This window comes from Lepisma saccharinum, chromosome 2 (genome assembly GCF_977018435.1).
Source record: "Lepisma saccharinum chromosome 2, izLepSacc3.1, whole genome shotgun sequence".
NCBI classification, from domain to species: Eukaryota; Metazoa; Arthropoda; class Insecta; order Zygentoma; family Lepismatidae; genus Lepisma; species Lepisma saccharinum.
Genome location: NC_139230.1, coordinates 93,119,608 through 93,135,181, shown reverse-complemented (window position 1 = coordinate 93,135,181; position 15,574 = coordinate 93,119,608). Strand labels below are relative to the sequence as shown.

The 15,574-nt window shown below is 38.2% G+C and overlaps 1 protein-coding gene across 4 annotated transcripts in view; it reads left to right on the top strand.

Annotated features, from left to right (window-relative positions):
- Nipped-B (Nipped-B cohesin loading factor) overlaps positions 1 to 15,574 on the top strand; it is a 293,544-nt gene that overhangs the window by 79,772 nt on the left and 198,198 nt on the right. For all 4 annotated transcript variants that reach the window (XM_083117506.1, XM_083117505.1, XM_083117503.1 and 1 more), the window contains one exon: positions 8,849 to 8,959. In XM_083117506.1, coding sequence (XP_082973632.1) covers positions 8,896 to 8,959 — 64 coding nt within the window. In that variant the 5' untranslated portion in view covers positions 8,849 to 8,895. The remainder of the gene's footprint in view (positions 1 to 8,848; positions 8,960 to 15,574) is intronic.

The following is a 15,574-nucleotide window of genomic DNA, read 5'->3' as shown; positions in this document are numbered from 1 at the left end:
GATTTTTTTGTGAGTGTCCTTCATCACTTTCATGTAATCATCATATCCAAATCTTCACAGTAAACAAAAATTGGCAGAAATGCGACGTAAAATAACAAAAATACAAATACAGTAAATAAGACACTTTACGTATTAAGTACTTTGGTGAATTTACAAACATTTCTAGATTTGAATTATTTGTTGACCCAAGAATGCAGAATATATATAGATCAAAGCTTGATAAACCTATGTTGATTAAATAAATATAATTAAGGAAAGGTAAATAGCCCCTTTGCAGACTATTTTAATAACATTACACGATATAAATACTTTTTAAAGATATACGTAAATACCACTGGTCCTACAGTGGTTCAATTTCACCCTCACTCCATATACACAAACAATTTCCTTACACCTTTCTCCTACCACCACCACTTACAATACTGGCAAGGGAGAAACATAGTAGCAAGGAGAACGTTATGCGCAGTCTTAACAGTTTGTAATTTCAAGAAAAATATCCCAGGTGAATTTTTATTGATAGCAATACTTAAGGGTTAAGGATAGGATTTGGGGTGCAAAGAGCACATTTCATTTACATGTTCTACACGCCTAATATCCTCAACGATGATCATTTTAATGGCACATTATCGCGAACCAGTGAAAAAGTGCAGCTTTTTTTATTTCAGTTCAAATACACGCCACTTTCTTATTTTCCGTTGAATTTATATTTGTCCCTTACCGATTTTCCAAGCATGAACTGCACTGTAGAACAGAAGTTAGCCTCGTCTAGTTCGCTGCACTTTTTGACACACTGTGTAGTGTAGGTGTATTCCAGTGTCAGGGTGGTGCAAGGAAATAACGTTCAACCAAGTAGACGGAAAGCGGTGTTATTCAACAAATGCCCGTCTGCTGCTTTAAACGTTCATTTGATTAGTTAGCACTCACCACCATAGGCGTGCGCAGACCCTCTGATTAGGGGGGGGGGCAAAAGCCATGATGAAAGTTCAGTCGGGAAAGAAAAACCTAATTTAATCTCACTGTTTAAGTTTTATTGAAGTGATGGGTGTGTGTGTGTGTGTGTGTGTGTGTATATATATATATTGTGTATATATATATATATACACACACACACACCCCAAAATTTTTGCAAAACGAAAACAATATTGCTTTAAAATTGCGCAAAATTTTCATGAAGCGCCATAGAATTCTCTTCTACATTTTTTTTCATTTATATCCTGTCGACCCCTAGCTACGGCTCTGAACTTCACAAGGCTGCACGAAAAGCAGATACTGCGAGCGAAGCGAGCAAGAAAATTCTACGAAATATATTTTTATTTGTATAAAATTTGAAAAATCGATGGGTTAATTGGTGCTGTCCCCCCCCCCCCCCTTTGCAGATGCTCTTGGCCGTCTGGAAGAAATAATGCAAGAAAGACGTGAAAACTAATTCCATCTTGAGTATCCTTTTGTCCTGCTACTCTTAGATTCTGCTAGTCTTGCTTTCCTTTACTTCCGTTGTTTGCCCCCCTAAAATTGATTGCCCCTGTGGTTGCGCAACTACACCCCATTCCCCCGTAGCTGCTTTGAACTTTCATCGGCTTGAAAATACTTCATTTTCTTTCTATAATATCGTTTAATAACAGCGATAAGTTTCCTCTATTTTCTAGGTGAAAATAAAATAATATAGAGGCATGGACGTATGGAAGGGGGCCAAGAATGGCCACATCTCTCCCTTAGAAAACGAATTTCAACCTAAAAGTACATTTACACACGGATAATTTTATTTGTCATAATAATTTACATTAATTATTATAATGGCGATGCAGGAAGGCGAGTGGTGTTTTTTGAGGGAGCAACACTATTATCAGTAGGGAACGGAACTTTGTGCTAAAAAACTCAAATATTTTTTTTATGTGTCATAAATGTTGAAAATATGTGATAAAAACAGGAAAATATGTGACAAAAATAATAATAAAAAAATTGGTAACAAAAACAAAATATTACATGCATTTTCAACACCTGAAATCAGTTTCTAAATGCTTACCTCTTAGCGAGCAATTTTTTGGAAGAATTGCAGTGGATCACCATAGTTTTTTTTTCCCAAATTCTCCATTGTAAATCTGTGGCGATTATCTCTAAAAAAGCATCTTATATTGTGAGAAAAATCGCTCCACGTCACAAGAAACAATTCTTGCATATTTGAAGCACGAAATGTCACTAACGCTGAAGTTTTCCAAAGCTTCCTCACATACTTCACCTTCCAAAACACGTGCAATTTGGCACAAAGTTTGAAAACCTTGGTTTTTTCCAAAAAAATCTGTACATTTAGACATTAGTACTTGTGCGTTAGATCCGGTGAGTTCTTTCAGTTTCATTTCTACTATACGGACTTCACCCACGGAAGCTGCAAAAGTGTTCGCGGACGATTCAAGCTTTCGTATAGAATTAAAGATAAAGGACAGGTTTGTTGAGATGTATGCCAATTCGGCTTTTAAGGAGGGATCCTTCAACAGTTCTTGCAGAATTTCTATAGTCTGTCTTCTTTGTCGAGATAATTTACAACAGATACAAATTTTTCAAAGTTCTGGCCATAATATACAGCTGCATCCAACCAAGTGCCCCATCGCGTAACTACAGGTGTAGGGAAAGGGGAACCTCAGGACATTTTTGTTTAAAAAGGTCTATTCTTCTAGGTAACTTGATAAAAACTTTCTTCCTATTTGAAACCAGTTTATCGACATCGGGATAAAAAGCTCTTATCTTTTCACATATTCTATGCAACGCATGAGCCACACATGTAACGTGCACCATTTGGGGGTAGCTAACTGCAAGGCCTACTGCAGCTATTTTCATGTAAGCTGCAGCATCTGTCACGAGGAGAACATTGTCAAATTTTATGCCTTCCGGCCAACTCTCTACACACTAGCAAATATTTTTTCGTTGAGACTTTCGTCATTATTTAGCATTCCCACAATCACATTTCCCACTTTTCTACCGGTGGAGTCTGTGGTTTCGTCAATACATACCCAAATATTTTGATGCGCACATAGTGAGCGAATATGTTGTAAGGTTTGCTCGTAACACATGTGCAGATACGTTTCTCGCAAGGTTGACTCGTCAGGCGGTTCGAAGTTCGTATGTTCGTAAATCAGGGTTCTTTAATTTGAACAGTGAAATATCTGCGGACACAAAAGCTCTGCACAAGTACATTGAAAAAACGGACAATTTTGACGGTTCTCCAGAAGTAGATGGAGTTTGTTGCCCGATAAGTGCCTGTCTGCCGCTCAAACGTGAAGAAGCAACAACATTCTTGTTGCTATCTAAATGCTGCGTAATTTGCGAACGTTGGTCAGCTGCTATAGATTTACCACACGGTTGGCAAAATAATATTTTCCCCCAATAGGATCATAGGCAAGGCGCCAGAAGTCTGCCAGCGAGCGTGCTCAAAGACAAAACAAACCTAGCACTCTCGATATGAAAGAGGTGCGGAGAATATAAATTTTTCCTTGGAGGATTTCGAGGTAGCTGAAGTCAATGAGCGATTTTGTGTATTTAAAATGAAAATTCGCAAAATATGTATTTACATACGGAAAACTGGAAATGTGTTTTTATGTAAAATAAAATTTGCTGTGTTGACATATAAGATATGATCAGAATTTTGGCAAAAACGAAGGTCTCTATCTTATCGCAGAAAAAAACATTTATTTACCTAAAGTTCCGTTCCCTAGTTATCAGGGTATTATGCCCCAAGGAAAAATACCTTGCTTGTCCCTCCGTGGAAATAATCTGCGGATTAGGGGGGCATGCCCCCCGTGCGCACGCCTATGCTCACCACGTGATCATACACCTACCCAGAACGTAGTGCAAACGGTGCAGACACCAAATACACTACTTGACTCCAAATCAACGAACTAGACGACTCGGTATTGCACCGTGTAACCAAATAGACGCTTCGGTGTAAAGAGAGCCAAACAGTGCAGCGAACTAGACGGGGCTATTGATTACGCTTTATTCTTTCATACGAGTGCACATCGTGGTGTTGCCGAGTCTGAGGAGGAAGTCCATCACGGCAAACAGGAACATGTTCGTGTACGCATCGTCCTCGCTTTCGCCGGCCATTGACCCCAAGCTGGCACTCGCAAGAGGTTGTAAAGAATCTGGCTCGCGATCCATGTGGACATGCATAATTGGATTCCTACTTGCCTAGACGAAGCTATCGGTGTGAGATGGGACACGGTATGATCGTGCTCAAATCCATCCGGTTATTAAATGGCCTTGATTTGGGCAATCTCTAATCAGCGTAGGTATGTCTCAAATCTTTAGGCGGAGTTGTAGGGGAAGAAGCATTCAGGGGAAGCAATATAATCGCGGATTCCACCCTACACGCTTGTGTGTATAGCAGGGATGGCCGACATCAGGAATCGTCAGCATTGACGATATAATACGATATTTTTATGGCATCTTGATATCGACAATAAATAACATCTCCGCAATATTTATTGTATCGCCGATGTATCGTCTCCCACGATATTTATCGTATCGCCGATATATCGTCTCCCACGATATTTATCGTATCGCCGATATATCGTTTCCACGAAATCTTCCGTATCGTAACTTGAAGTTAAAATTCGCTCTGTCATCTTCACTTACGCTTAAACATTATAACTTGAACTCGTACCATCAGCAAAAAGTGAGAGGATTGATTGATTTGGTATTTTAAGTCCACTTTATGCACAGTAAGGCAAATCGGGACTGAACAGTTTAAAGTGGGATCCGAACCACTATGTGCGTCCACCGGGTATCGAACCCGGGACCCCTTGAAAAAAGGAGTGAGAGGAATAGAAAGATGCACTTACTAGGCTAACTAACAGTTTTCGTTTGTTTCTATTTTACTCATTTTACGTCGTTCATCCTCCTCCCTAAGTTAATGGCAAAGATGAAGGTTAATGACGACTTGATGAGACTACAAACACAATAAAACGTCATAACTTATCCGTAACTCGTTCCTAGGGCCTATCGCTTCGTAGCTCACTACGCTAGCACCTTACTAACGCAATGGACTACAAATGTATTCTATATGTCTACTGAACTCTAACCCAACTTAAATTGTTCGATACCCAGTGGAGGCACAGTGCTTCGGATTTGTGTGTTTTGAAATGCATTGAAGAGAACGGTCATCATTTTGAAAATTTGCTCCTTTAAACATTTATTTGTGTACCTCAAATGATAACTAATTTGTAGTAACATACTTAATTTTGTGGAACAAATTAATATTATTTATTGTTACACGAAAACATAAATTGCAAACAATTTTCTTTTGCCGAATTCTTTGCACACATTTTTTGAATAAAATTCGTTTTTGCAATGTTCTCAACTGAAACCAAAACTGTTATTACATAAAGGGAACAAAATGAAACTGAAACTACCAAATGTTTATAAATGTTCGAAGGTCGCAATTTTTTTACATTTTTCGATCAAAAATACTTCTTTTTCAACACGGAATCCAAATATGTAACACGAATGAGGGTGTTCCATTTGAAATTTCACATTTATTTTTGCGGCATTGACTTACCCCCTCAATAGTATCAGACTTTTTTTCTGTGCAATTTTTCGATTGGATGCATTCTGCATGCGATATTCCATACTATCATTATAAATGGACCACCCGGTATATACGTCTTGATCCATCCAACGACACTGCCTGTAATTTAGCCGAAAGCAAGAGTAAACATCATGGAGCTTCCCCCCCCCTCTATTTCTCAAACGTGAAGTGGGGTGTAACGTGTGACCTTTCCGAAGACACCTAAATGCAAACCTCCCTTCCATGTAGTGCACCCTGGATTGCATTTTGCAGACTGCGAGAGACTGGCGTCTGGACTCACGGCCAGTATAATCCTCCGTGCTCGTTTTGTGTGCTGTCCTTCTGTTTGTCCTTTCATCGTATAACAAAATCATCGTCATCTTCGCGATTAGCCAAAAGTGGAAGAAAAGCAAATTAAAGTCAATCAATCAATCAAATTTGAAGTGGATTTTTAATTTTTCACTCCTTTACAAAATTCAGTTTAATTACATTTTTTCTCTACCACCACCATTCACCGTTTGGAGTATGATGAAAATTTAACTAGTGTATTTCACATATACTTTTTAAAATAGGTATTTATAGCTGTTATCAAAAATATTTTTAAGAGGCTTTATTTACGTGTACTTAATTATATTTAATCAACACAGATACATCGTACTTTTATCTGTGTAGTCGTACGTCTACAAATGAAATGAAGAAACGTTTGTCACAACATAAGACAAGTGAAAAAATGATGTTTCTGGCAGAAAAAAAATTGAATGTCCCCTTTCTAACGAAATCCTAGTTACGCTATTAATTCGGTACTTCATTTTTGGTGAACTGCGTGGAGGCGGTAGAATAGATTCACTGACCGAGATTGAGGAGTACTCTTTATAAATAGAGACGAGAATATTTAGGAATGGTGCTGGAATTGTCGTATGAAAATCGAGACGAGAACGAGACCAGACTCTTCGAAACTTGAGGAGACCGAGGACAAACTTCGCTGTAATTGTATAGTATGCATATATTAACAACATTTCTTGGCTACGAAGTACATCAAAGCTTGAGCAGAATTATGCGCCATTTCATCCTCTACTTCACCTCTGCATTCTCACAATAATAAAAGTCGTAGAAACAGACTGAACAACAAACACACCAAATAATTACAACGGTCTTATCTATATGCGAGATATCTGTACCATATCTTAATAAATTATACAATATCATAAGGGCTCGGAAATTGACGGCATAAGAATCTCAAAAAATGACCTATATAATGACCTTAAAATTATTAAAAAATGACATTTTTTAAAAAAATGACCTAAAATCAATTTTCGCTTTAAAAATGATGATTTTTTTTTCATAAATTACAAGAGTTGTTGAATAGTTCGATAAAACCCGTTGTTCGGTGGTTTAAACTATCGAAGCAAAGGGTAAAAGAGCAGTTATTTGCTAATGTAATTTTGTTTCTTTATTTTTTTTCAATGTAACATAAAATGCACCTCCTTACCGAGTGGCTTTACACAATACAATAAATAGGTGGGCAGCATTTGAAAATACAGGTGTGTTTCGCATGCATCAGATTATATTTTTTTATGTTTTGACTAATTTTACTTTAAAAGCACAGATTAAACCGATAATAGTGGCCAGCAAGGTAACCTGAAAGTAAGCTTCAAAGAAAGTTTAAGTTTGCTGGAGGAAAAATAATAATTTACCACATTTAATACATTGCAAAAGATTGCATTGATCATATTTTCGATTAATGTCGTTCTTGCTAAAAAGGGCAAGTTAGGAAATTTATATATATAAGGTATGCTAGTAAATGCATATTCACGAAACAGAGAAGGGGCAAAAAAAACTTTGAAAGTGATAAGAAATGCAACAAAAACTGAAAAAAAAACAACTGAAAAATGACAAATTTCAAGAAAGGCCGGAAAACGCAAAATAAAAACAGGTTTAGCATCGTCTTGAAGGCCCAGAAGAAAATGTGACTTTTCATCAACTGCCTATCCCTAATCAAAATAAAAGTCTCTTGACATAAAGTCTCGTCTCGATTTTGCAAGAGGTTTGCCCCGTTCTCGTCTTCAATTTCACTTAACATTATATATAAGAATATTTAAGAAAAAAAGTAAGACTTTTTATGTAGGGGAAAGTTGAGCAAAATGAGGTGCGTAATCCAGTCATGATATCCAGCGGATGGGTAGCTAACTATATTCTGTTGTGTTTTGAGACAGAATGTTTCGACTTGAGTCTGGTTCAGCGTGCACAGTGTGTTGTCACACTGAATTTGTTTTTCATATAAATCGAACAAAGTTTGTGTTTTTGGACTGCGTTTTATATGTAAATGTGTCTCCAGTGATTCGTAAAGAAAATCTGTAAGTTCAGCACCGCAAACTGCCATTATTTAACAGTAAGTTGGGTTTGGTGAGAACGAGTGAGGTTAAGAATTTACTTAGCACCGTCCTGAATTCTTGAAAATGACGTGGTTGGACAAAACTGGGACAGACTAGGATCTGACAAAATGGGGATCCCCTCTTTGTTCACCCCCTTCGGTATATTGTTCAAAAACATGTTTATTATTTTTAATTGTACGTTATTTAAATTATCATTGATTTTTTACTCCCTTATAGAAAGGTTATATACTTTCTACGGTATTTTATCGATAAATTATATTAATTTTGAGCAATATATTGTTGTAGTTTCATTGTTGCTACCCCAAGACAGTAGACCTATACAAGATGTTTGGTTTAAATATAAAAAGATAGCCATCGACATTCTTGGGACGAGGATGCTGTACAACGAGCCACGAAGATTTTCTCTCGATCCCCGTACCGACTTTTGGGGATCTCGCTTACATAACGTAGTGGAGCCTAAAATCTCGAAGGATCCCCAGATTGAAGTAAATAAGAATTTTAATACTTGTTCATAAATTTTTGATCAATTGAACTGGCAAACTGGCACCGGCACGTAAGTGTGGTTTGAGTCCCGACTTTGTAGCTCTTGACTCTGACCGACTGTATGTTCTGTGGAGTGACATGAATTGCGGATTTTGAACTCTGTGACTTTGCCCTTCAGCTATATGATAGGGTAACGTATTCAGGTTTTTGGTTATGCGAATTATAAATAATCTTATTTGCAATGTACTTTCCAAACGAAGTATGCCAAGTTCATCACAAGTAGACACATTAAACACTAATAATAGTAATAATTCCTTCGGAAAGAAATGTGTGTAATGTTGTATAGAATTTATTTATTTTTGCAACTTGTACGAGTTTTAATAAACGTCTCTCTCTCTCTTTTTTTTTCCAGAAAATGTGCCACGATGTGTGTGAAATAATTTTCACAGATGCATCACAATGAATGGCGAAATTCCCAGTGTACCAATCACCACATTGGCTGGCATTTCAAGTCTTACGGACTGTAAGTACCTCAAAGTTTTTACCCTTGCAAACAGTACTAATATAAATTTACATGTATCTTGCAGCAGTGTGACTGTTGCCACTCGCAAATATTGTGTTCCTACTTTTTGTCTCTAATTTGTGCCTCCTAAACTGATTCACTTAACACTTTTGACGCCAGTGGCGCTAGCCATATAGGCTCTGGATGCTGTATACAATGTTAATCTGCATTTGAAACTGAATTTACGGAATGTTCATATATTGCGGTTAAAACGTAAGCCCGAGTATGTGTGAAGAAGTTGAAATTGTGGTTCAAGTAAAGTTTTTTTTTTACTAATGCGAAGAAAATATAGGTAAATGAATAAATGACAATAAATTGATATTACTTAATTGTAAGTAAGTAAATAAAGTGTAGCAAATGCATGTGAATTAGCATTGTAAAATTGAGGTGCTATTTATTTCGCACGTTATAATGACTGATCTTCGAGATGACTTTCTTATTAGACAATTTGAATTGAATATACAAAGCCCTAGCAGCAGAAATATAAGACATGCCGTTACCGTTCTTTCCTTATGTAAACAAGTGTTGATGATAAATCATTGTGTTACCATCGTAGTGTTAGCATATACAGTGTGTGTGAAACTACAAGTAATATTCAACTTGACAAGTGTTTTTGTTTGTTTGTTACAGTGCTTGAAACGTAATAAACACTTGAGTGAATTGAAACCTGGAAACCTTAATTGTAAATGGTTTGAAACGATACGGGCGGAATCATGGGATTCGTTTGTTGTCCATGCCATACACTTTTTTTTTCATTTTTTTTTTCAGATTATCTTTTTTAGTACATTTCGCAACATGTGGAATGTATTCGGAAGGCAGGTGGTTGTTTTCACACCCAGAAACTTATTTTAAAAAGCTTGTCGTCAGTAATGTTAGGCTTGATTCACATCTACGCTCAATGGTCACGGTCCGGTCCAATATTATTGAATGATTCTTAAATAGAAGCATTCGCGGCTAGTGCTCAGGTCAAGGCCTGTCCAGCTCACGGTCCGGTCACGATCAATTGGAAATAATATTTGACGGGACCGTGAGCGGCGCGAACGTCGTGCAGGTGTACAACGACGAAAATCATGTTTTTCTTTGTTTTATACCTTATCTGTGCATTTGTGATAATTTTGGAAAGCAAAAGTAGTTCCTTTGATAATTATTTTTTTATTTTAGTTTTATTAATTTGTTTGTTTCAAGGATACTAATAAACAAGCAGTAGCGTATTCTCCATGTTACTGCGTTTACCAGCGGCAAACCAACTTTTTTATATATATTTTATATACATTTAGCTTTATGGGTAATTGTTATGTATTATGCTAACTATTAAAACAAGCTTCTAAACCAGAATTTAAGTAACTTATTTAACAACTAAGAGACTAGTTTATGTACGCCACTGATCGTTCTCCATTGCACCCTTCTGAAGAACGGGTTTCCTCCCAGATTGTATGCGGGGAAGGCGAGGTCAGTTTCACCCCTGCAAGTGGCGTTGGCAGGAGAAAATTGTTTGTTCCTTCCTACTTTCGTGCTTGGCAGTGTTGCTACACGAAGGGAAATTTCCCTTGGAGCAGGGAAATCTATGCCCAATTTTAGGTAAAAAGGAAGATTTGATTTGATGAAAAATATGCTAATTGCTGGAAAATTTTAAGTTGTCTGACTTCTGTTTACTACGTGACTGCATTAGTGTTTTATTTCTGTTACATCGAATTGATTGATAGGGGATATACAATAAATAAGAATTGTTGCGGTAAACCAGTTCAAATTTTCAGCATGCGCCACTGTAAACAAGCATTATATAGCCTAATTGAATTTTTCTTACCTTAAGCGCCTTTTACACGATCAAATAAATCACGAACAAGTCGTTGAATTGAATGCTTAAAAATAATAAGAGAAGTATGGAGGTACAGAATAGTATTTATATCTATTCTGTTGTAACGAGAAATCGACGCGACGCGGAAAGTGCAACACGTGTTTGTGACTTGCGAGAAAGGAAAGGAAAGGTGGAGCTGTAGAATATTCTCCTTGTATTTATTTAATCGTAATTATACAACTGAGAATGATGTGCATTTCTACAGAAGTGAGTAATGTGATAATAAAATATATTCGTCAACCAACTGTAAAACATAATATTTTGTGTTGATCTTAAATTGAAGTTTAGATAAACACAACGAGAAACAACTATCTACATATACATCTCTGTGGAAATGAGATTTTGGTAAAATTATTTTGCTGCGTTCACATTATTTTTCTGGATTATATTTAGACTGTAAACACCGAGAAAATACATCAACGTACGCTTCTTTCGAGTTTATAATATGCCCTACATCTTCCTTTAGAAATAAATTATTTTCTTGTTACAGCTAATCGCTAGTCTATTTATTTCTTTTCGTGTCATACACACTGCCACGCTTTATCTAAAGTGTGAACTTGTCCAATGTTTCTTTCATCGTGTACATGTGCAATATCATACCATTCAAGATTTGCTGTTCAACGACTTTAAATTGTCCATTTTAAGCGTTCAATTCAACGACTTGTTCGTGACACATTTGATCGTGTACAAGGCGCTTTAGATATACTACGATCTCTTCCCTAGGAGAAATGGAAGCACGGAATTTTGTGTTTTTCCTTATTAGAGACTCAATTTTTTTTTCGGAATGCTTTCATAAGTTGGAAGTGACTTTCGAAAATTCTTGAAAAACTTTCTCGTTCTCCACTAGGCGAGGGTAGAGGGTATAAAACTCGCCTTCTGTTTTGCGGCTTGCACTAATTTGTTGGACCCAAAGCTGTTTCTGTAATTATTCTTCCTTTTTTGTCCATTTTCTTCTAACGCCAATGTTATAACAACCATGTCTGTCGTTGAGAAACTTAAAACATTAACAATCGGCAGGTGCTTTGTATCATAGAAATCGGTGTCTACTGCCAAGCGTCCAGCACCAGGCTGACTATGATCTTACCTTGACCGGATCGAAACCTAAGTGCTAGTGTGGATACCCCCCGACCGTGAGCGGAGCGTGAATGGACCTTGACCTGAGCATTGCTTGAGCGTTTAGATGTGAACCTTTTAACACCGAACGGTCGATATTTCGACCAGCAACGCGCGGCAGCAATTAACGTGCAATTTTTCAAAAACTACATAGGATATTTCAGTTCTCTCTCTTTTTTATCTTTAGTATACATTCGAAGGTAAGACATACTCGAATTACAAAACAATACATCCGTTGTTACTACTATTAACAAGGGAAGTTTGATAAAGTCCTTACCATACAGCCATATTATTATGGGATAGATTTCTAAAAGAGGCTATAACTTGTAAACTACTGTATCTTTTTGAAAAAGTAAATTCTATAGGCAAGAATGAGTAAAAAGCAACATTTTAAGCAACGTCTGACAATTAAGCATTCAGGGGGGATTCGAGGGCAAAGGCCCGATTGTCGAAATTTGCCTCGTCCACGTGTTAGTACGAGGCAGCAATTAACGCGTCATTTCTTGAAAACTATATTTCAGTTCTGTCTTCTTTGTTCATTAGTTTACGTGTAAAGGTATTATATACTGCAAAATGCACAAGATGAGTATGGCTTAACTGTTCTTAGAATGTGATTAAAATGAGTAACAGTGTCCGCAGTAGAGTTTATTTCTGCCATAAGGACATGCCTTCCGCTGGACGCCATACGGAAACTTTCTCTAAACAAAAGGCTGCGCCTGCCCTTTCGCCTAGAGCGTCCCATAAGTCTGTAAAATAACTGGTTTCACCAGATTCACGAGCCCAGTTATTTTCGTTGAATGCGTTCGTTTAGTTAAGACTTTCGGAACGCACCCTATGTTATCTCATAACGAGAAGGTCAAGGTGAAAGCTATTCCCCATGCATCGCAGTACCATGAAGAGGTGCGGAGATGGGGCCACGCGTTCTCGATCTCGACTACATTGGGGATGATGTTATCAGCACCATGCTCGATCGCCTTTAACGCATTAACTGCCATATGAGTTATACATATTTAACTCTCGCTAGTTTTACGCCCAGGGCCTCGTGAAGCGTATTTAATTCACACGTCTCTTTACCTTGGGAGCCTCGTGGTGCACAGGCAACTCGCACTACCATGTTGTAACATACATGTTATGTGAAAAGTGGCCCCGTGGAGAAAATTATGCAGATGGTTCGTGAAAATATTATTTAGTGATGCTGTTATTGTTACATTTAGTACAAACAAGCGTGGATCAAATGAATTGATGTACATCAACTACTTCTTATACGGCCTTGAAATTTCACTTAAATCTGACAAGTAAACAAGAAACAAACAAACAAAAAAAAAAACATTTTCACTCATGAACTGTTTTCAAGTTTTTCCGATTGTTCATTTGGACTTGAAGTTCTGCTGGCTAGCTCCTCGAACGATATCGATACAATAGTATACGTCAGAGTCATGTTGCGAATAAAAAGAGACTCAATGCTCAGAAACATACAATACCAATGCTCTGAGAAACAATATGCGGTGAACATAATAAATTATTCTAGCGCCACGTGAGTTGCATATGACTCACGCACATAAAATAAAATAATTAAATATAACAATCTCTCATCTAATCAACAAGAAACATATTGTTTTCAAAACATCGTGGCTCCAGGGAAAAATATATTTTCTATTGTGGCAGTCAACGTGTTAATACCCAGCGTTGCTTCCAAGTAACTGTGTGAACCCTAGAGCCCCTTTATGCATGGACATTTTTGGATCAATCGTAGATCTCCGCTGGGCAGTCAGATGCCATACCAGATAACTGAATTATGTCACAGGCTTAGACGCACTCTCAACAGATACTTCACACACAGATGATTAAATTTTATCACCGTTGTTTCAACGTTTAGTAAGATCTCTCCACCGCCCCATTTCTGAGTTTTGACGCGGACATGGTTCATCCTTTTGTGAAAGCCCCTTCATCGATATCATCTAATTATCATTCATCCTCATCGTCACGAGAAATAAGTGCGACCGAAAACCAGAAAAATACAAAGGCAGCAGCATAAATACCGTGAAAGCAAGGATTCACGGTATTGATTTTGGCCAACTACGGAGTCGATGTGATCAACATCGCGCACCTCCACCTTGCCTCGGTTGGTCTGGTTTCTTGAAAGACTGCTGCACCCGCTAATGCTTGCTGATAAGCCTTTTTTCTACAAGTTAACAAGAAAATCACACATTCGTAACCGCCAAGGTTTCGGGAGAACCATGCCAAGTGGGAGGTGATACGGAACATACAAATCGCATGACAAGAAAGAAACAATATTTCTATTAGCAGAGAATGTTGCATGGCCATTTTCTAACAAATATATGGTCACACTGTTAATTCGGTACTTCACTTTCACCAAAATATTTGCAGCGACGTACCATATGATACCTGCGGGAGGAGAGGGCGGCAGAGCGGATTCACTCGTCCTCGCGCCAGATATATATTAATTTACATTATTGTTCTAAATCTGCGTAACTAAGGTATCTATTATTTCATACGTCTTGAAGTCTTCTGTACAATTTTTCATGTCTGCTCCGCAGTCACCTTCGCCTGTAACGATACTTACAGGTTCTTACCAATTCTGAGTACAGAAGGTCGTTTCACGTCCATGGTAACGAAGTTAGAACCCACCTCACCTTAAGAAAACCCTTACGCCACGAGCGGTGGTGCTCCACGTGATACCCCTGTCTTGCAGCAATGGCCCTGCAGCGGAGTTTCCATTGGAGGAGACTGCGTTGAAGAACACATTGGTCCAATGTGTCCATATTCCTCCTGACAAGCTTTCCAAAGACCCTCAATTGTGCGGGGCTGTCTGCTTCCCAAGGCTCTTTACAACAACGGAAACCCACAAAAATCCATGGAAGAGGCATCGGGGGATTTCACAGGGATGTCTGTAAAGGGGATTGCATGAATGCCCGTTTCACGTGCCATCCGATCCATGTATACCTGCGTGGATTTTGCCGTATGACTGGAAGCCTGGTCCTGGTGGATGACAACACGACATGTGTCGCTGCCATAGAGAGAAGGAATATCATGTCTGTAAAGTGGCTCCAAAATATTCGTCTGGTAATAGGCTGCATTTATTTTAGCCTTTTTTTCCACTCTGCGCAGTGGAAGTTTGCCGTTATGGCAGTAACCACCAACAACCATGAACCCGCGTGGAAAACTTTCAGCACATTCACGTACCCACTCAGATCGACCTCTTGCATCACGTGGACGATAGTAGATGGCTTTTTTTTTTATTATTTTTTTTATTTTTTTTATTATTATTATAATAACCACATCCCGACAGATACACCCATGCTTCATCCAGGGACACCACATACTTCCAGCGGTCCCCTGCCAGATGGCGTTCGTAGAGCTTCCGATTGTTTGTCTTCCTCTCCTGGACATGTGAGGCACGCAACTTATGAACTTGAGCCTTGTGCTTCCGCACAAGTTGTAAATCTTGGGCTATGATGCGATTTACAGTTGCAGGGAAACATTGCAATGCCTGTGCAATCACTCTTTGCGTTGCAGGGTTTTCACATCGCACCAAGGATCTCACTTTCCGCACAACATCGGAGGAACGCTTGGGCTTCCGATATGTC